The 23623-nt window shown below is 39.9% G+C and overlaps 2 protein-coding genes across 8 annotated transcripts in view; one reads left to right on the top strand and one right to left on the bottom strand.

Annotated features, from left to right (window-relative positions):
* itsn2a (intersectin 2a) overlaps positions 1–23623 on the top strand; it is a 347088-nt gene that overhangs the window by 156189 nt on the left and 167276 nt on the right. The window lies entirely within an intron of this gene.
* On the bottom strand, positions 4966–21466 carry LOC141756490 (WD repeat-containing protein 26). The gene is made up of 14 exons (XM_074616242.1): positions 20702–21466; positions 17028–17127; positions 15166–15222; positions 13196–13332; positions 11314–11411; positions 11062–11218; positions 10646–10784; positions 9743–9883; positions 9258–9377; positions 8339–8484; positions 8052–8130; positions 7795–7924; positions 7151–7345; positions 4966–6666 (listed from the first exon to the last, which is right to left on the bottom strand). The coding sequence occupies exons 1-14, from the start codon at positions 21019–21021 to the stop codon at positions 6641–6643; spliced, it is 1845 nt and encodes a 614-aa protein (XP_074472343.1). The 5' UTR covers positions 21022–21466; the 3' UTR covers positions 4966–6640.

Here is a 23623-nt window from a genome sequence, read left to right as displayed (position 1 = left end):
TGTTGGTCTGGAGGAGCTGCAGCATTTATTTCTGCACAAACGTCCACTGTACATTCACTAGATATTCTCAGAGCTAAACTAACTCTCCTGCAGTGTGGAGTGAGCGCGCGTTCACGTCTAGAGGTGGAGCGAGTAAGCAAGAACGCGTGCGCGCTGTCTGAGTGAAGGCAAGCAGGCAGAGGAGCAGAGGCTCCGGCCACACGCGAGCGCGCATATGCGAGCGCGCATGTGTCCCGACCCGGTCGTTTTATACGCTAAAAAAGTTACAAACAGTCCCTTTAAGTGAACGATAAGAGTCGGCTCCCGTCCCAGAGATGTTATTTTTTTTCTATTTTTTTAATTAATTCAAGGCAGAATGATAGGACGATCCTCTCCGCGCCACGGGCACTCCATGGACTGATGGTACGTGTCCACAGTCTCCGTCCTTTCCACGCTTCCCATTCATTGTCTATGTAAGCAACCGCGCAATGCATTCTGGTAGCGTGGCGGCGCGATTCGAGAGACGCAGCGTCATGACGCCCGCTCCTCATTTGCTTAAAGTTGAGGGCTAGTCTACTTTATGCAAACCACGAGGCGTCCGACGCGACTCGCCGCCTCTCGAAACTCCCGAGAATCTTTTAAAATAAACGTTGTCGATCCAAAATAAAGACAGATTTAGCAACTGCATGGGTTATTTCTCGCCTCAAATGTTCTCAGAAACACATTTCGGTGAACTATTTTCGGGAAATAAGAGAAGAAAGTTTCAAAACAAGCCTCTATATTGTTTCCGGTTTGAAAGCTCGGAGCAGGGAAAGCGTTCGGCCAATCAGGTGGGGACAGCCTGTGTCAAGTGACAGCCCACCAAGTGTCCAATGTTGGGAAGCGTTTTGTCCCCTCGCGATAAAAAACAAATAGCAGACAAGATGAGTGACAGTCGGAAACGAAGAAGCATGTAAAATGATGGTATTCTGGAAATTATAAGGTTTAGTATAATTATATTGAATAATTTAAGGGATATATGTGCACACATACTAATCATAGGTCAAAACAGCGCTAAATTTGGCTGAATTATGAAAGGCAGAAGTGGTAAAATGAAGAGCCGTTTGGGAGCCGAAAGAGCCGACTCTTCTTGGTGAGCTGAGGTCAAATGATCTGGCTCACTAAAAAAGGCCTAAATTCCCATCACTAGAGAGAGAGAGAGAGAGAGAGAGAGAGAGAGAGAGAGAGAGAGGGGTGGGCGGGCCGATGTGACGTCAGTTAGGACGCCCCTCCTCTTGAAGTGGAGCAAAACAAACCCACGTCAGCTGGATGTCAATAATGTATATATATAGTTGTTGTGCTGTTTACACTAGCCATATCACCCCATGCATATCACTATCACTATGCACTCTAACCAACGTTATATATTTATAAAGCCACACTTACACACCAAAAACTGACAATAACTGCACTCTACTGTATAATGTAATATCTTCCACTTGTGCAATTTTGCTTAATAGTCTGTTTATTGTCAATACTGAATATACTGCTCCTATTTTTATACCTCCTTCTATTTAAATGGTTCATATTTTGTTTAGCTCTTTTTTTTTACTGTGTTAGTTGATGCATCTTGTTTTTTTTGCACTATCCCCTTTGCTGCTGTACACTGCAAATTTCCCAACTGTGGGACTAATAAAGGAATATAGGAATATTTGCATCTCGCATCTCTTCTGCAGTAAAGACAAACACTTCTTTCCTACATCTAATAAGGAGTGTCTCATTTTGGAGGTCCCTAAATTCAAAATACATGTTTTTCTCCACTCAGATGGAATATACTGCAGCAGGATTTGAAGGTGGATCACCTGCTTTCTGTGGCTGCTTTGCAGTGGTGGAAAGTATCGCACTTTAGTATAAATGTGAGAGATACTCTTTAGTAGTTTTTAGAGTATTTGCATTTAATGTTACTTTATACTTCTGCTCCACTATATTTCAGAGGGAAATATTGTACTCTTTACTCCACTTCATTTATTTGATACATTTAGTTACTGATTACTTTGCAGAATCAGATCAAATTATTATTTATAATAATAATTTATTATTTAATTATCAAATATAATATTAATAACAACAACAATAATTATTATTGTTTTTGTTATTTTACAAAACATTATACACAAATAAAATATATATTAGTATAGATTAAACAGCAGTAAATAAAAGAATTAAAATTAACCCTACCATTACAAGCTAAGCTTAAAGTGATTCATACATAAATCTATCAATGATTATAATCCAATAATATGATAGGCTTATAAATTGTTCTGAAATGGGCCTTTCTGCATACTTAATAGTATCAATAAGTACATTTTAAATGCAGGACTTTTACTTGCAACTGAGTGCTTCTAAATTGCTACTTTTAGTAACATATCTGAGTACTTCTCCCACCACTTCTTCTATTTGCAGTAAGTTTAATATTTGTCTAAATATTTTTCACTCAGTCTGGAGACCCATAGTGGTCTATATTAAATAAATAAAACATGAAAAAATGTTTAATATAACCACTACATAGAGAAATAATCCTGTACATTTAAAAAAAGCATCTCATTATTGTGAAATGTTTTTTTTTTTTTAATTATTTCTTTTTTTCACAATAACAGAATTTATTGCAGGTCCTTTTTTATTTCATCCCAGCAATTTATATTCAAAAAGGTCCCTTTTTCTGAGTTATTTTTTATTTTCATAACAACATTTTCCCAAGCCCGAGCCAGTTAAAAAAAAGTATTGGATTATTTCACAATTTCATGGTTTTATTATATATTGTGTCTGTATCAATTCACAGGATTATTAACTTCATCACTTTTAATAATAAACACTTTGGGTCTCCAAAGATATTCTCACATTTTGCCAGCACCCACTCCCTAAAGTAAACAGCAAGTTTTGTATAGAAACGTATGGTCAACAACAAGGATTACTCAAAATAACGTCACTTTATTGGCAATTGTTCTCATTATTCCTAATGGCATCGAAGATAGCCTCTTACCAGATGGTCTGGCTCTAGAAATTGCTTTCAAGACATTTAGAAATGAATACAAAGTAGAATTTTGACACAAATCCAACCCAGTGTTTTCCAGTAGAAACACATGCTTTGCCAAAAGCAGTGATTCAGGGCCAACCTGGGTCCCCCTTTATGCATTTAAAGATGTTTTTTCTGGGAAACTTTATTCTAGGGGCCTTCACAATTTCTTGCCCCATCAAACTACCATGGGCCTTTTTTGTTTTTTCAAAACCCTGAATGCTTTATTGAAAATATGCATACATAACACTTTTCCTACACAACAATACAAAACAGTACAATCACTTTTGTAAATAACACATTGAACGCAAAGCCACACACATCACCCCTTCCCGCCACAGCCCAAGGAACTTAGAGATGCTACAGTAAGCCCTTAGTATATTCCCCACCCGGATCCTTCCCACCATCACCTCTGAGAGAGAGAGAAATATAAGACATAGTTAAATCAGAAACGACTCCCTTGGTAAACTCAAGACAAAAGAAGAGTAGACACCAGGTTGCATACAGACATAGCATTTTGCCACCAGCAGGTGAATGATGGGCTTTACTGAAACTCTTGTTAGGGTTTAGTGTGTGCGGTTTGCCTCAAGTCTTCTGAAGTAATATCGGGTGTGGAAGAGGAGTCCGTTCTGCAGTCCAGGAGTTGAGATAGAGGGTTTCCAAAGTGTGAATATCAGACCATGACGCAACCTACAGAAAAAACACCAGTGCGCCTTGAGTGATTTGGCTTCGATGAAGGGTCGGATCGATAAACAATGGCACACCAAGAGAGATATTTTGGTAACACAGACATGCGATGAAGTAGATTTTCACATGAAGGAAACTCTTTTAAAGGCGCGGGGTGGATAAGTTCAAACCTGATTTGATTGTAGGTAACACACTTCCTTAGAAACTCTCCCCGCTCCAATTGGCATGGGTGTTACTGTGCATATTTGTAATAGTAGTGGTAGGTAAAATGCAACTGAATACAAAGAAACAAAAACAAATATTAAATATTAAAAAATAAAAGATAAGGGGGTTATAAAGACTACAAAAGAAATGAGGACTCCAAATGTCTGGTTATATTTTAATATGATCATACAGGGATAGAGGTCAACCAAAAAATGATATATAATGTGAACAAAAAAAATTTAAAGTAACAAAAAAGTTCAATAAAAACAGACAGAAAAGCACTGATTTTAAACATGTTTTTACTGTATATCAGTCTGTAGCAAATAGTCATTACATACCCTGAAAAAAGGGAGGAAGAAAGCTTTGAATGGTGCACTGACCACTGAGTAACTTGGCTGGAGAGCAAAAAAAGGAGGAGGAGTTGGGGGAGGAGGGGTGTTAATGCTGAATTCTCTCTAAGCTCCAAGACCCTCGAGATGAGGCTGCTGTGCCTTATATGCGCGAGGTTTTATAATGTCTACAAGATGATCAGTCACTGCTTTTGGGTGCATAGAGGCATAGTGAGGGTTCAATTCCTTTAGCGATCTTCCTGTTAGGTTTTTGAGTCTTTGCCAATGCAGCCTTTTTTAAGCCATCAGTGTGGCGACAATAAGACTATGAGAAGCTTATGGATTTATGCCGTTGCAGTAGGAGCGAGTGAGCAAAAGAAGACCACTCAAAGTGCAGTGGGGGGGGGAAGGGGGGTGTCATACATACTGAAGGTTTGTGTGCAACTGTATGAACAGGAAGGCAGTTTGTGGGTGGGTGTGTGTGTGTGTGTTTGTTTTAGGATTGTAACAACACTCCCTTAAAAGAGTGGTTCTGGTTATTGGTGCCTCGTGTCTCTAGGGCCGTGCTAACTACTCGCTCAATAATTACAATCATTAACTTCTCATATGAAATGACCCTTCGCTAATAAACACAACAGTTTTACAGCTTCTTTTTTTTTTTTTGTTGAAAACATGCCTCACTCAATTTTTTTTTTGAAATTTCCTTTTTTTCCCCCCACAGAGACGATTCGTCGCCAATAAACTCAGTGCCGTTCGAAATGCCACGCGGTAAGGAGAAACAAATTCAAATGTAAAAATTAAAGCCCCGGATTAAAGAAAAGTTTTTCTTTTTTGTTTTTTTTTTACAAAATGGCTCTAAAGTATTCTTTGTTCCACAGATAGAGGTCCCTATGGGGCTTTGGATAACTTAGAATTGGTTTAAAATCCTCTTTACAATTTCACTATGGGGATTAGGAGCATAGGGGAGGAGGAAGAGGGGGAAGAGGAGGAAGAGGAGGAGGAGGGGGGGGGTGAATCTTCTGCTGGTGTGAATTGAACACATACAAAAAAAACACGCGCCAATTAAACCTGCACCCACAAATGTCAACTCTCACACTAATGTGTGCATGCATAATCGCTCTCACTCACTCTCTCAAACACACAAACACACACGCACACACACACACACAGAGGAGGGACAGCAAGTCACCGGCGTGCAATCCCGAGTTGCACTTCACATCTGAAAGCGTGTCTTTTGAGAAAAGGTCGCAGTATGTGTCCTGACAAGTGGAAACCCCACCTCACCACCAAACGTCTGACCCCCTCGCCGTTGATATGCGACCCGTGAATCCCTCTGTCCATCTCCTCTTAGGCAGATGTAATGGAGTTGTGCGGTAGCTAGCTCGACAGAGGGGGCTGGGGGTGGGGGGGTGGGGGGGGGGGGGTTTTGGGGGGAGCTGTCGGCTGGAAACATTACAGCGACTGTCCGTGTTAGAAGTTAAATTAAGGAATAAAAAGTTTCCTAATGTCGAGAAACACAAAGTGGAATCTTCACGCTTTCCACGGGCACTACTTGAGCTAAGATTCACCTCTTTAAATGAGAATTACGCTATGACTATCATAAAAAAATCCCAACATTTAGCATAGCCTTTTTTTGTGTGTTCTTTGTCAGCTGGTCGGTCAGTGTTTTTTATGGTGGATTTTTCAGCCTTTGTCCAACAGATCGAATGCGAAGAATATAGCAAGAGAGTGGGGGGGGGGGGGGGTAGAGGAAAACACACATACAGAAGAGTTGCTATATCCCCCCTTATGCACCGTCCTCCCCCAACAACACCCCACCCATATCCATGGAGACATTATACAGGTGATGTGAGAGACAAACAGGCAGACAGATGTAGTCCGATTAAAGACTGGCCGGTCTGCGGTGTCTGTCTGGAGGCATCACGGGGACTCGATGTGCTCCGAGCTCAAGGTGGAGGTGGGTTTTTCCTGGCATGGCTGGTGACCATGCAGCGAGATGGGGGGGGGGGGGGGGGGGGGGGGGGGGGGAGAGAGAAGAAGGGTCAGTTGGAGGAGGAGAACAGCCGTTACAGCTCACCAGTGGATGGCGTTGTCGTATCCCGCTGGGCGTTGACTGGTTTTTCCTTCTGGGTCAGGATCAGGTTTTGGATGAGGAACCTGAATTTTCAGAGTATCCGCTGTCACCTCCACCGTTTTGTCTAGGACCGTCAGGAGACACATTTTTCTCACTTTTTGTTTTCTCTTTTTTTGTCTTGGTGGCTTTTTGTTGTTGTTTCGTCTTGCTTTTAGGTTGGCGTTAAGGTCTCGATTCGCCCGTTTCGATTTTCTTTTATTGTCGGATTCTTGGATTGTTGTTAAAGAGAGATGTCATCTGCTCCATAAGTGACCATCAACTGTCCATGTTACTGCAGTTTTCTGAGGAGAAAAGAGAAAGAGATCAGTTAAATATAGGAGACACTTGTGATTCAAGAGCATTTAACACAACGGTGTTTTACCAAAAAAACTCTCCCCTAACTCTCTAGTGGTTTTCAAAGTGGAGTCCTGGGACCCTCTAGAGTCGTTGAAAGTGTTCCAGGAGGTCCCCAGCAAAAAGGGGAATCATTTATTTTCACTACAATTCCATCCATAAGTAACATAATGACAGATTGTATGACTATTTTGGTCATAGTTTCATACACTGTCTGTAATAAAGATCAGATTGGGGACTCTGGGACAAAATCTTATCAAACGGGGGCCCGTGGTCTAATTTGTGTCACTAAGGGTCCTTGACGTGAAAAAGTTTGGGAACGAGTTTCAAAATAAAGTCGCAACAATCATTTTGGTGGTTAAAAATTACACATTTTTTGAGCTAACAATGCTTACTTGCATTATGGAAAAAAAAAACAGATTTGGCAGTTACCGTTGAGTCCGTCCGCCTCTTGCGAGTCGAGGAAGGGTGCAGGACCCCAGACCCGCACTGTGCCGTCATCTGAGGCGGAAGCCATGAGTCCTGGGATGGCCGGGTTCCAGCTCACACAGTTAACGGTACGCGTGTGGCCTGTTAGCTCAGCGATGGGAAGTTCGCCACGCCGGTGCCAGATGTACACTTTGTGGTCTGTAGAGAAAGGGATGACGAAGGCGACAAAACAGGTGGAAGTAGAGATATTCAGTACACGGGAGGAAATATGACAACATATGGATATTTTTTACAGATTACAACAAAAATATGAAAAAGAAAAAAAACTCCAATCACTGCCAAAGTCTGTTCATATGAGTCAATACTACAGCACTAATCAGCCGTGATCCAATAAGAAAAGATTACTCAGATCAGCCTAAAACGGCACAATATCACACCACATTGACTTATAATGTAGGACCCTCTATGGGTTTTTTTTACTAAATAAAAACCAAACACAATAAGAACATCAAATACTCCCACAAAGTCCACAGAACGAGATGAAAACATATCAGCAGGGACAGTCTAAGTATTAAGAGTTTATTACAAAGAGCCACGGCGTTATCCCCGTCAATATTTAGCTCTGATGTCTGTACGTTTGACTGTACCTTCGCTGCCACTGGCAATAAAGTCTTCGTTGTGTCCTCCAAAGCAGGAGTGGATGGTGTAGAAGCCCTGGGTCACACCTTGGTATTTCCTCACCAGCACCCGGTCCTGAAGGTCCCACAGGTGCACTCCCTACAAAAAAGGTTGTAGGAGAATAGACTATAACTGCTGAAACGTCCCGCAGAATTTCTCAAAACAAAGTGGCAGTGCTTTAGAAGCAAATAAACTGATATTGATAAGAGTTGGTGAAAAAGCTTACCTGAGTTGCTACATTTAACAAAGCTAATCTTCCGTTCTTTGAAACAGTAAAAGACATGATAGGATGGTCCTCCTGAACTCTGTAAAGGACATGTAAACAAGACACAGGCAGTCAGGCACCATATTGAAAACTGCAAATGTACAAAACACCTGTGTGGAGGGATAGACTGGGTAGTGGCTTTTAATATCAAACTCCTTTGGCTGGTGTTCATGAGCAAAACGTGTTGTATTTTCAACTAATAATTGAAGCTGAATCTAGATATACTACAGTATAAAGCAGACACATACATGTTTCTGTCCGTTAGGTCCTCGAAGTTGTAACCCCGGATACGTTGGTGGGTGTCCGAGGCCAGCACTGCTCTACCATCACCCAGGCACCACAGGCACTGCACTCTCACGCCCTCCCAGGAGTCCAACAAGTTACCGTCCAGGTCCTGAAAACACAGACAGCAGAGCAGACTACTCATCTCTCATTCTTGACAGGGAAATACAAACATCCTTATTTAACAAACATACTCTTTCTTTCTGCTTAGGCACCAACAACACTGCGCAACAATCAGACAATTTAATAAAAAGTAAAATTTGAAGAACATGTAAGGTCAAACTGCTTTCCCTCCTCTCAACATGTCACAGGTTTGTCACACAGCAAACCAACAACCAATGAAACAGCTGTACATTTTGGCATTTTCTCTATACTTATTTATGAGTAATTTCTACAGTTTGACAGCTTTTAAAATGCGTGTGAAATAAGTCCAAATGTTCATTTCAAGCTTACAAACATTTACATCAACTACACAGAGTCTTGCACAACACACATAGACACAGGCATTAACCACCTTCCCAACAAAATACAAGGAAAAAAAATCATCTTTATGGGTTCATAGGGTTCACGGCTGTAAAAATCAATAAACAGAAAGAATCCAATTATCGTGAAGCGGCGTTCTTAAGGTCAGAGTGACACTTGAGCAGATGTATAACAGCTGTATATATATTTATATACACCATGACTCACATATAGTGTTTTCCCTGTTTTTAACCCCCTCACCTGCCGTCAAAACACACCAGACATTAGCATTGATTTAATACAGAAATGATCTGTACTTCTTGAGAGGAAAATAGACGATAAATATTGGAAGCATTCACTGGTTCAAACACATTGAACCCATTAAAACAATACTATTCGGGGGGAAATGATCCATCCACTTACACACTGATAAAACTGTCCCCTCTGTCCTCCGGTGACAAAGCGTTTGCCGTCAGGGTTCCACGCCACGCTGGTCAGACTGTCTTCATGGGACTGGGACATTTTGGTCCGCAGCTCCCCCGTCTGCTCATCGAGGGGATCGGCAGAGACAGTTGAAAAACAAGAGGAGAGAAAAATGGGGGGGAAGGGAGACAGCAAGAAGAAACATTAAGTAAGAGTGGGGGAGGGGTGGATAAAGGGAAAGGAAAGGGGAGGGGGAAGGATGGGAGGAGAGGTCATTGAATACACATTGCCTACAGAGTATCTATGGGAGGCTTGGGGGCATGTTTTTCCTTTTACGCTTGTTTACTGAATTTGAATTAGACGGCTCAAGTCTTTCACCCATCTATGCTTTTGTGCAAATTGTCATGCTCACATGAAAAATGGGGCTGATATGAAAACATCACAAGCATAGGATTATGTACGGCGGGGTCTGAAACAAGTGTTACCTGAACGTTCCAGAGCCACAGCTCGGAGCAGTCGTCGGGTCCGCAGGCGATCAGGTAGGTGTCGTCGGGACTCCAGGCTAAGTAGGAGACACCGTATGCGTGACCCTCCAGAGTTCGCAGCAGCTTCAACTGGTGGCTCTCCTACACGGAAGATAAGACGAAGAGGATTAGGATAAATTAATTCTGACACAGTGAGGGTTGGGCCTTCGATTTGCAGTGGCGCTAGGGTTACAAGTCAAAGCGCAAATTTAAATTCCATGATATTAAGTGAAAAAGAGCTCCAAAGGTATAACTGAGTCCAGTCAGCGTAGCAAATGGATTTACCTCGTTCCATGTCAAAGGTGCACTAAATACAAACAAGGCTTTCGAGAAGTCTGAGCCAACATAAAAGAACCGGGAAGGACAAGCCGCTTCTGTGGATGGACTCCATTTGTCCCAGGGTTCTTATTTAGTAGATAAACAGACTTTCTACTTTATATACAAACAGACACCAGTGCTCCTTACAGAAAGAGAGGACCAACCACATTGAAATGTTAAGGATGCAATGAAGAGTACCATATTTATTCTCAGTAATAAATCTGAGACAATGATAGACTTCACCAAAGGGCTAAAGAGTGATAACTTGTGCATTTCTGTAGATAAAGTCTCATAATCATGAAAAGACTGAATATCAAAATGCTTCAAAGACATACATGTGTTTATATCCATAAACTATGCACATATCAAGGGAAATTCTAAGAAAGTAGATTACTGTAAGATGCATATTAAAAATGTCAAGAGAAAACATGTAAATGTAAAAGAGCCATGACCACAACATTCCTGCAGGGTAATTTTAGCTGCGGACTAAATCGTAAAAAAAAAAAAGAGGTAGCGTGTGTTTATTTAGCCGTTTTTCACACTCACCGGGTCCACTTGCCAAATTATGACCGTAGTGTCTTTGGAGCCAGTGGCTAGTTTGGTGCCGTCGTTTGAGAATTTGCAGAACCACACTTCGTTACAGTGTTCTGTCAGAATCTGTTGGGTGTAACAGGGGAACTGCTTCCTGTGACACGGAGAAAGACCAAAGGTTAGAATGTTCAGGTCTTCTTAGGTTATGCTGTCTATGTCTCAACATGTTGCAATCACAGTCAAAGCAAATAAACAAGACCTAAAAGAGAGGGTAAATGAGTTAAGACTTCTGACACAGAAGCCAAACACAAAGCAAGGCTTTCAGTGCATAACAGATTAGCTTTAGAGAGGTCAACTGATACACACATATCAGATGCTGTAGGATGATAAACGTGATAGCCTGAGCAACCTGCTAGCTGTGCAATACCAACCTGCTGCAGACATGATCGAGGAGGAGAGAGACAGAGTCCAGACTACTGTCCAGCTTGGTGTTGTGATAGAGGCAGCGGTCCCTCTGCAGCTCCACTGCTTGCCGCAGCAGGGTCTGCAGCCGCCGAGGGGGCAGCATCACAGAGGGTGGCAGGTATGCTACGAGGAGAGATAAAAGCAGACATATGAGTTATGTATGTAGTAGCGTTGTAGTAGTGCAATATGTGCGTCGGTGCATAGACCTGTCTCCTCACTCTGTAATTTGTCGAGCAGTCGGCAGCGTGAGGCGGTGCCCTTGCCCTCCCACTCTGCCTTGGCCTTCAGGTCCTCAGCATGGCTACACATTAGGTACCTGCAAGAAGACACAAGCACACAGCTCAGAAAAAAAACAACAAACAGGAATTATAACATACACAGTAAGATTATCACAATAACAAAACTACAACAAAAAGTGAAATGTCAAGTTGCCAGCAAGAGCAGGAGCACAAAATAGTAATAAAATAGTCATTAGTATGGAGGGATAATGCTGAATTTCCACTGGATGGTGCGGCTCAACTTGACTCTCTTTTCGTACAAGGTACTTTTCCCTATTTCGTTTTCCACTGCAGATAGATAGTACCCCCACAGTGTAGGTGGGATTCTTAGCTGATTGTCATATCGATGCCGCGTGAAACTGCCGTGACATCATTTTCAACGCGACACAAACAGTGTGTTCTCTTGCTGCATCCTTTCATTGGCAACCAAACAGAGGAACGTCTGTACTTTGACAATTGATCACGACGTGGTTTTGCGGCCTGACAGCTTTAAAAATATGAGTCGAGTGAATTAAAAAAAAGAATTGTGGTCGCTATTGACAGTATTTACAGATGATGGGTTTGTGCAGGATGTCCTGTGTCGCGCTAGTGACGGTAATCTCTGAACAATCTGTAGTCTGCAGTGTTTTAACGCCACCTTCTAGTATCGGCTCAGCTCACTTGGAACTTCGACCGAGGTGATACCAAAAAAAAAGTACCACGTACTATCCACAGCTTTTGCCAATGGAAAACCAAAAAAGAACGGTCCCGAGCGAGTCAAGTCGAGCCGTACCATGCAGTGGAAATGTGGCAAAAGTGACAATAGGGGGAACATTTCTGTACTACTATGGCAGTACTACACTTCACACTAGTAATACAAATTAATGCAAAAGAAAAACAAACATTTAGATGTGGGAAATACAGTATGCTGTAGCACCTAAAATGAGGAAACAGTGCTTTGAATGCAGGTATTGTTTGAGGAACGAGCTGAGAGAAAAGCAATGACAGAGTCAAGGACACACTCGGATACAGCTGACTGATTGGCCCCAAGACAAGTTACAGATCAATAGATTATTCTGTCAATTGAGTGGCAGTCTGTTAAGACAAACAGGCTTGTCGGCAGCGCTGACTGATCAATGCACACTAATTGATTAGGTAATGTATCCCAGGAATGTGTTTGCTGAGGGCACGGGCACTGGGCATTGATCAGACCATGGATTAGATGATCTTGTAGCTACTGACACCCTCGAACTGTATGTCAGGAGAACAATTTATAGTTTATGAAGTATATTGGAGAACCAAATTATTTTACAAACTAAAGATCATGGAGGAATATTAATCCATGCCATTGATTTTAACATGCAGTGAAAGAAATCTATATTAGCGCAGATTAGGACGAAAACAAAATCAGGGGGTAAATACTGAAGCTAGTTTCTTAAGGCCACATGATTATTGTCAATAGTCACGCGTTCCCTGACTATACAAGATAAATACACATCTCTACAAACAAACCCTACAATTTATTGAGTTACTTGATAAACAGTAGCTGACGTTGAACATTAAAAATACTTATTTACATCATTATCACGGCGGATTTGGCTGTTTAAAAAACGGTCCTGTTACTTGAGGGATATATTCCATTCCAATGACTAATGAGTCTCCATTAGTGGTGGGAGCTGTATCATTAGTGACAGAGCTATCCAAATACACACCTACAAACTTGGAAAGCTGTATCATTAGTGACAGAGCTATCCAAGTGTTGTAGGTGTGTATTTGTGTAAACAGGGTGAATGGTCCGATGACTGCTATGAGACAGATGCAGCGTTAAAACTCGTAACCGTACCCGCTAAGTACGTGGATGCGATCCGTGTTGTACTTGAGTGGCGTCAGTTCTCCCCGGAGCACCTGCAGAGCCTCCAGGACTTTGCCATCCTCCAGATATTCTAGGTACTTCTGCTGCAGCAGGAGGAACTTCATACGCTGAGGAGTAGAAGAAAGAGAGACATTGGTACAGAGGAGAGATTTTTTTTATCAAAACTGAAAAGGAAAGAAGAAAAGAATGACAAATAAGCTTATAAAACTGTGCCAGGTTTCCCTTTGATATTGACAAGAAGCGATTTCAACCACTGATCCAACAGCAGCTGGTCTGCGCGACTATAGAGGGACATAAAAAGTGTCATGTTTTCTAGGGGTGTACATTTCTAAAAAACATTCGCAACGCCATCAAAGCTCGAAATGGTGGCAGCATGTTCTTATTATCACAACATATCTATAGATGTAACCAAGACATATTGTAATGCCAATAGCCTACTTCTTTCATACTGAAGACCAAGTGTTTACCAGTCGCCGCTGCAGGTCAGAGTTAACATTTGTGGTATCAAAAGTCTCTGTCTTATCTCAGGTAGGAGCTGCAGCCCTGACAACGGGTGCAAGCACAGTCAAATGTACTACACACAAAGTCAAGAAAACATCCACCCACAGAGGTCTACATATAAAGAGTGCAAGAACACACTGACATCTCCAAACGCTCAAGCTAGGCGTGTGATATAAGTAAACGGCCTACTAGAACCGCAGTGAAAAGTCGTGTTGACAGTGACAACACTAACCTGCTACAACTAGAAACCTAAAATGGCTACCCACTTTGTTGCATACAGCAGAAAAACCAACAGCTGCAGCAGTCAGACTCTCAATAACCCAACTGGTGATAGACAGACTTCTGGCACAGAGCAGCAGGCACCGAGACACATGGGGCCGTTTTTTGAAGCTCATCTTGTCTGCTAATTAGCATGCTAGCATGGACTAATTAGCAGCAGCTAAAACGCCATTTCTAAACCAATACTGTACAGTATGTACTATCATGCAGTCAGTATAGAATACATGTACTGTATCATTTTGTATTATCAACAAATAATACAAGTCGACTCAAACTGTTTTTACACATAATTTAAAATTTGCATTTTTTTCAAAAATGTAATACAGTATTTTACTTTATTCCAAAGATGTTGGTTCATCTTTTCACCATGTACTGATTGTTTTATTTTTTTTTCCAGCTGTGGGTATCACAGCCACACTCAAAAATAAAGCAAATTTGGCATGCAGACTAAAATCTCTTAGTAGTGAGTACACTTCGTTTTCATCACTCGTCAGAGCGAGTGTAGTATATACTCAAAACCTTGTTAAAAATCAATATTTAGTGTGGAATTGGGACGCTATGGTTCGACTCTTGCAGTCATTTTTAAAGCTGACATTGATATTTGAGCTTTTAAAAATTCTGATGATGATGTATTGGCTGATAGTCTTTTTATTCTTCTTTTTTTTTTATATATACATAAACACATAAAGAGAACATTTTCAAGCATCCCTTAATTTTTTTTATTGAAAATAATTGTGAAAATGATATGTACTAAACATCCATCCATCCATCCATTATCTGTAACCGCTTATCTTATTCAGGGTCGCAGATATTTTTAATTTTTAAAATAAATTGTCAGTAATCTCCAGTGGACAATGTATATAATGGAGAACTGTTTAACTTCTGTTTAATTTCCGTACGCCAATTTCTTGTTATGCATCTGCTGACATATACACCAATAAAATATAAACAACAGAATCACGCGTTCATTCCCTAAAATCTAACGCGGCGTTACGCTTTCGCAGCTACACTTTTCCGAGGCCTCATCCAGAACGTTTTAGTTTTTCAACGCTCCACAACAAGAACCTGCCGCCCGGCATTATAACGGTACCGTTCTAGAACCTCCAGCTGTGCCTTCTGACCGACTGGCCGTCATTCAGTTCAGTTCAAGGGGAGCTTACCACAATGGCGTTGGGAGAATGCATCAGTGCTCTCAGCTCATTGAGATCATTCTCAGCCTGAATCAAAACAAAGGGAGGGTGAGACAGAGAGAGAAATGGTTAGCTCAGCAGTTTCCATGCATGCACAGGATGAAAAAAACAACAACTAAATCACATGAGCAGTAATACAGATCTTATGGTCACTTTTAGAAAAGACAACATCTTTACGTCTCTCAAAACATACTGGCCTCTTGTATTGTTTTGCCAGTAGAAAAACTAGATTATGGGAATCAAAACAGTGGCTGGATTAAGATTGGTTTGTGAAGAGTACTAACCTAAGCGGCACATTCAAAAATGTATCCCCATTTGGCTCAAGCCTGGTGTTAAGTTCTGACATTGGGTCATTATTTCAGAAGATTCACAAGGCCATTTTGTAATGAGAGTTATTCTGCAGCGAGAGAAGGATAATATAGCTGCTAAGTGTGTTGATTTAAAAGCCAATTACATAAAAACACCTTAAAATGTGCTAATATAAACCAAATGTTTTGTAATTCCACATTATTTGGCCTAATGGAGCCCTGACAACGTCCTGCAGTCTGCACTCTGCTATGCTTTATGTGTTCTGATAAACCATTATTTTGATCTTTTAATATATTAATGGGCACATAATGGGGCATGTGCCTTGTTATTTTGCTATAAAAATAGTTTGTTAGACTTTTCAGTGGGCATATTAACAATGAGCAGTTTAATACCGCCATATATTAATAATTCAAGACCCGTGACTGACCAAACATTCTTCTCAAACAAAGCCAAATTTTTGCCTCAATATAAAATAATTAGAAGCAGACTCAATTTTGTTGTCAAATACAATCCATGACATGAAATAGGCTACATCAATGCTGTGCTTGATGGTTAAAGGAACAGTGTGCAGCATTTAGGGGGATCTATTGGCAGAAATGGAATATAATATTCATAACATAACATGTTAGTTATAGTTAGTATTAGTGTATAACCACCTGAAACTAAGAATCGTTGTGTTTTTCGTTAGCTTACAATGAGCCATTCATAGCTACATAAGGAGCAGGTCCTCTTCACGGAGTCCGCCACGTTTCTACAACAGTAGCCCAGAATGGACAAACCACACACTGGCTCTAGAGAGAGCCTTTTGCATTTTACCTGAAGGCCACCGCATAGTTCTCCAACACACTTGTGAAACTGCGGTAACGTGAGTCACAGAGTGCAAAACCGTGGTAAGGCCAGCCGCCATCTGACTTCCGTTGCTATTAAAGTAGTATTATTATGTAAGAATGGCCTCTGAGCGAGGCTAACCGTGTTACCACAGATTTGCACTCGGTGGTTCACGTTACCACAGTCTTGGAAATGGTGGAGAGAGCGGAGGGGTATTCAGTTGGTTGCAATCTGCAACCACACCACTGGATGTTGCCAAATCCTACACACTGTACCTTTAAAAGAGTTTCAATAAAGCTATGTGCCCTAAAATTGCCAGTTCTGAAATCAAATGGCACTTTAACAGTAACATCTGTTGGTCAAGAAAAAGTTTCATTGGTACTTAGGAAGAAATATGTATACAACATATAACTAATAATAGTATGAGCTTGTGCAACTGTGGCCCAAATGCAGTCTACTTTAAGTACTTTGCTTTTGCTTTCTCAAGCTTCCTTCCACATTTCATAACAGGAATCATTTGCTTTTGTCAATAAGTCATATGAGACAATCTGCAAAGATATATATCTGCTGGTTTCTTGACCAAACAAGCTCTTCATCTTACAATACAATACGGACAACCGATCACTAGAAGGGTCGCCAATTCCCTGTCTATCACAGTGCATGCTATTATGTAACCCTGGTGACCCAGGACCAACCTTGTCCCACTCCCCCTCCATGACATGGTTGCGGAACCTGGTAGCTGAGGAGTGTTCAAGTCTGCAGCCTGATTCCTGCATAAGCAGGTCCACTGTCTTACTGCAGAGACAAAGAGAGAGAGAGAGAGAGAGAGAGGCAGACAAAGTTAGGCTGGAATATAGACACAATACAGGTGGAATAAAAGAAAATAGTTTAACATGTATAACATTTTTTTTACAAATTAAGGTTAAGAATCAAGTGCAAAGATGATATTTCAGAGGCCAGTTAGGACTAAGAAAGCTTATCAGTATGATGTTGAAAAATTAGCCCATGATTATATGAAGTGGCATTTCTAGGCAGATTATTCTTGATTATCTAATCACCTATGGCATTTCACCGCCGTGACTGTGCCATATTTACGAGGATAGCAAAGATGTGAGTGGGAGATCTGCAACAATCATTTTAACACTGGGACAATAATAACGCCATTGGCTGACAATAGAAAGAAGGCAGCTTCATGGCCAACAATGTCTGGAGAAAGCCAGCCCAGCGCAGTTGAGTCACCCGAGTATTATTTGTGGGACAGTAGGAGGTTCACTAACATGAACTGAGCTTCCACTGCAGTTGACATCATCCTCCTCTCGGCCTGTCAACCATGAACCATAAAACCATCTGTCCAACCACCTCCCTGCTAAACACACTCCACGCCACCAACAAGTCTGCTGAGATGTGTGTGAGAGAGAGATAATGAAAGTGGGTTGGGGATGGGGGGGTGGCTGACACCTTCAGCATGATGACATCATTTCTCAGGTATCAATGGAGTGGCGCAGCAGCAGCAGCAGCTCTGTGTTGTTGAGCCTCTCATCCAGCTGGCTTGCTACACTGATTTCTCTTGCATTCCCCCCAGCTGAGGGCTCTGTTTCATACCAGGCAATGCCATGTATCCCCCCTGACCCACCATCTTTGTAAACAAAGCGATGTCTTTTTTTTTTTTTTTAATAATGGCAGCTACACTTTCCCAGCTGGATACCAGAGATCTGCGGATGCCTAGCTGCTACCCAGCAGCCACTTTGAAGCAGAGTGCTAGACATACATTTCTTGAAAAACCCCACTAGGCTATAATTAGATTCAAACACACAGTGCTTCCATTTAAAAAACAGCTGGTAGAAAAGCGCATTCTTCAAGCCGCCATGAAAACCAAACGATTCTGTTCAATCCAGAGGACCAACTGTCTCCCACAGATATTGACTGCTGTCTTTAAATAAATACAAGATACCTGCGCGTCACCTGTTTGTGACTGACACAGTGACACAAAAATAAACATAATCTAGTAAGAAAGTTATTCATGACATAACTGTATAAAATGGTGATCAATAAAAAAAAAAAAACTTGATGTGCAAACGGTGCACTGGGAATACTAAAATAAGCAGGGCAGTTTGCATAACCATGCTAGTTTATTATTACAGTGTGGTCGACCCTATTAATAATGATCCTCACACACACACACACAGTCTTTGCAAACAACATATTTGTCCCCGAGGCAGCCAAAGCTGGAAAAATGAAGACCAAACCATCGTTGTCAACCTTGCACATTGACATTTCCTCCGCATTAAAACAGCAAAATATGTACTCTGCAGACTCCATAATCCTGCTTGATCAAGTTTATCCACAATGACTTTTACAAACCCACAACACAACAAGTCTGCAGATCTCTAAAAACAAACGTTTGATGATGTAATGCCTTTTATTCTATATTTCTATCTATATATCATGGTGCTAACTGGCATATGAAAACATACTTCAGCTCACAATTGGACTTGTTAAGCTGCTAAAATGTTGCACATTGACATTTCCTCTGCATTAAAAACAGCAAAATAATTTGCTAATCCTGCTTGTGATACTAAATTAAAACAAGCAAAAATCAAGTTGATCCACAATGAAATTGAATGCTTTTTACAAACCCCCAACACAACAAGATCCCTAAAAACAAATTATGATGTAATGCCTTTTTATTCATAATCTATAACATGAATAAACACATCATGCTAAATGTTAGGTTTGATGTGTTTATGTGCAAGCTGCTAAATGTTAGGCTTGTGTTTTCTGTTGCAGGCTATGTGCTGTTAGCTGTGCCTTTTATTCAGTGCAAAATCTATATATCGATATATATATATATATATATATATATATATATCATATGAAAACATAATTCAGCTCACGATTGGATTTGTTAAGCTGCTAAATATTGCACATTGACATTTCCTCCGCATTAAAAACAGCAAAAAAATTTACTAATCCTGCTTGTGTTACTAAATTAAAACAGGCTAAATCAAGTTGATCCACAATGAATTGTAATGCTTTTACAAACCCACAACAACAACAAGTCTGCGGATCTCTAAAACAAACGTTTTGATGATGTAATGCCTTTTATTCAGTGCGAAATCTGTATCTATATATATATATATATATATATATATATATAATCTATATAACTGGCATATGAAAACATACTTGAGCTCACGATTGGATTTGTTACAAAGATGATGTAATGCATTTTTATTAAAATATATAAGATTAATTAAACGCATCATGCTAAATGTTAGGTTTTATGTGTTTATGTACAAGCTGCTAAATGTTAGGCTTGTGTTTTTTATGTTGCAGGCTAAGTGCTGTTAGCTGTGCCTTTTATTCAGTGCGAAATCTATATATATAACCTATATAACTGGCATATGAAGACATAATTCAGCTCACGATTGGATTTGTTAAGCTGCTAAATGTTGCACATTGACATTTCCTCCGCATTAAAAACAGCAAAGAAATGTTCTAATCCTGCTTGTGTTACTAAATCAAGTTTATCCACAATGACATTCATTTTAATGCTTTCTTACAAACCCAAACACAAGATCTCTAAAAAACAAAGATGATATAATGCCTTTTTAATCATAATCTATAATCTATAAGGTTAATTAAACGCATAATGCTAAATGTTATGTTTTATGTGTTTATGTGCAAGCTGCTAAATGTTGCACATTGACATTTCCTCCGCATTAAAAACAGCAACAAAAATGTACTTATCTTGCTTGTGTTACTAAATTAAAACAGGCTAAATCAAGTTAAACCAGAAGGACATTCATTTTAATGCTTTGTACAAACCCCACAACACAACAAGATCTCTAAAAACAAATACCTTTTTAATCATAATCTATAATGTTAATTAAACGCATCATGCAAAATGTTATGTGTTTATGTGCAAGCTGCTAAATGTTAGGCTTGTGTAACATTTAATGCTTTCTTACAAACCCAAACACAACAAGATCTCTAAAAACAAAGATGATATAATGCCTTTTTTAATCATAATCTATAATCTATAAGGTTAAATAAACGCATCATGCTAAATGTTAGGTTTTATGTGTTTATGTGCAAGCTGCTAAATGTTAGATTGTTTTCTGTTGCAGGCTAAGTGCTGTTAGCAGTGAAGCTAACTGTTATTGTGCAAGATGGACCCCTTCTTTCTAACCTACTGCCGAGCTCAAACACTAACTACCCCATCCCCCCATGTTTGTGTCTGTCAGCCGCACTAATAGCAGCTTTTTACCATCTGTTACTGAGCAGATCCACCTAAAAAACACCAGTAAATGTAGATTAAACTTCATATGTTGTCATGTTATATGTAAGGTGTTTTAATTAAACTTACTTCAGCCCTAGTCCGTGTAGATGTTGCCCTATTAATCGTATGACATCTTCCTCCGCCTGCGATAGTCGCTTCTTCTTCTTCAGCTCGGAGGTTGAGGCCGTTGACGAGGCAGCAGCAGTCGGCCCGGTTGCTGTTGACGACGAACCGTTACTGGTGGTGCCGTTGTTGTCCGTGCTGCTGGAGAGAAGCAGCCCATTGGAGGAGTGTGTTCCTCCGGCCAAAGTGGAGGAGGACGATGACTCCCCGTTTTGTGCGCTGTTAATAAGGCAGGAGAGCTCTGCAGATTCTTGTCCCTGTCCTGCTCCGTTTGCCTGCTGCATACTGAGGTTGTTGACGCGGTTAAAGTGGATGGCTTGTTGAGAGTGAGTAGCAGCGAGTCCTGATATGAGGCCTGTTAGTACCGTTGAAGCCCCGGGCTCTCCTGCTCCCTCCGCCGCCGAGGCTCGGTGCTTCTTCCGCGGGGGCGGCGACGCTCCGCCGGTGTCCGAGTCGGAGGAGGAGGAAGCGGAGGCCAGAGTTTCCTCACCGAGAGCGGCCGTGGTTAGAAGCCGGCGGAGCTCCGGGTGAGGGAAATGGAAAGGTTACAAGCTTCCAGGTTTGAGGCCCTCTCGTTTTGTCAGGGCTTCAGAGAGGAAGAGGACTGTCACTGTGTGTGTGTGGTGGAGGAGCTGCTGTCAGTTAGCTCCGTTTTCTTGTTGTTGTTTCTCTCAAAACAGCTGCAGCTCTAATGGAGTCCTGACGCCCATGACGTCACCGGAAATTCCTACACTACCAAGCTTCCGGGTAGAATTCAAGGACTATAGAAAGGAGGCTAGGACAAAGGAGATAACTGATTCTCAATCATGGATACATACAATTCAAATTGTAAAGAATCCAACACTGGGAGAGTATCCGCAAATAAGTCGTGAAATAATAACAATAAGAAGAGAAAAAAAAAATATATATATTTATTTATATACATACCTACATACACACACACATACACATATATACACACTCACATACACATTTATACACATATATATACACGTACACACATATACATATACACACATACATACATATATACATACATACACATACATACATACACACATATACCTACATACATACATACATACATACACACATATACCTACATACATACATACATATATATAAAAATAGAAAAAAAACCAAATAATACAAATAATAATGATAATAATGAATATAAATAAAATAAATCTTATAATATCTTATATCATGCGCAGTAAATCTTGTCTGCTCTCGCCGAAAGTGAGCCAATCAAAACGCACGACCGCAGTTTGAGTTACACTGCGCATGCGTTACACCCCACACATCAAGACCCGTGTCCTAGCCTCCTTTCTATAAACCTTGGTAGAATTATAATCCGTGGGTGGCGCATGAAAACCTATTTAGCATAATAATGAACTGATATAACAATAACACAGCACATTCAAAATTAATTTAAATGTCCCCAGAGACTTGACTTTAATATATCCGGGATTTAAAAATTATCATGTGTTAACCTCATATTTACATTCCACAGGTGTGTATATAATATACATATATACATATATATATGTAAAAGCTGCACACCTGTGGAATTATATTATATTATATATATATATATGTATAATATACATATATATATATATGTATATTATATATATATATATGTAATATATATAATTCCACAGGTGTGCAGCTTTTACATTACTAAACTGCTCACACCTCAATAAATTATGTAGCCCAAAAAAAAAAAAAAAAATATATATATATATATATATTATATGAATATTATTTGAATGTCTCCAGAGACTGGACTTTAATATATACGGAATTTAAAATGTATCATAATGTGTTAACCTCATATTTACATTCCACAGGTGTACAGCTTTTACATTTCTAACTAAACTGCTCAAATAAATTATTTAGCCCAAAATTATTTATCTGTTTTATTTCTATTTATTCATTTATTTGCACATATATAACACTGCACAAAATCCAGTCAATGAAAAAAAAAAAAAAGAAATGTGTCAGGAGAGGTCAAGAAGCCACATTCCTACACTACCAAGCTTCCGGGTAGAATTATAATCCGTGGGTGGCGCATGAAAACCTAGTTAGCATAATAATTAACTGATAACAATAACACATCACATTAAAATTCATTTCAGAATGTCTCCAGAGACTTGACTTTAATATATCCGGGATTTAAAATGTATCATAATGTGTTATAACCTCATATTTACATTCCACAGGTGTGCAACTTTTACATTTCTAACTAAACTTCTCACACACCTCAATACATTATGTAGCCCAAAATTAATTACCATAAAATATATATATATATATATATATAATATAGCTTTTACATTTCTAACTAAACTGCTCACACCTCAATAAATTATGTTGCCCAAAATTATTTTACCCCAAAAATAGGCCTAAAAGTTGACTTGACCACTATATTAGAAAATATAAAACACTTATGTAAACGGAAAAATTAAATAAAAGCAGCTAGTCCTTACCAGTCCACATTTAAATATATCACTATAGCACTATTGCCCAAGCAAAAATCCCCCTCGGGGACAATAAAGTATATATCTTATATTATCTTATATCACTTTGAACACCCCCTTCAACCTCTGAAACATTGACTGTCACACATTTGTTACATTGGTACACACCACCTTAATCTATGTATTAATTCCGGTTACTTTTAAAAACCTTAAAAAGCATTATTATTGCATCACCATTATTATTGTTGTTAATATTATTCAATTATTATATAGGCCTATGATTATTTTAATTTGGCTAATTATTCATATAGAAAGAAACACTGACAGAAATAGACTTTTTTGACAGCAAACATGTTGACTTGACTTAGCAGGAAAAGCAAAAGTGTAACAAATAACATTATTG

The sequence above is a fragment of the Sebastes fasciatus genome, chromosome 18 (genome assembly GCF_043250625.1).
Source record: "Sebastes fasciatus isolate fSebFas1 chromosome 18, fSebFas1.pri, whole genome shotgun sequence".
Classification (NCBI taxonomy): domain Eukaryota; kingdom Metazoa; phylum Chordata; class Actinopteri; order Perciformes; family Sebastidae; genus Sebastes; species Sebastes fasciatus.
The sequence above is the reverse complement of the archived record's forward strand: the minus strand, read 5'-3'. Positions and strand labels throughout refer to the sequence as shown.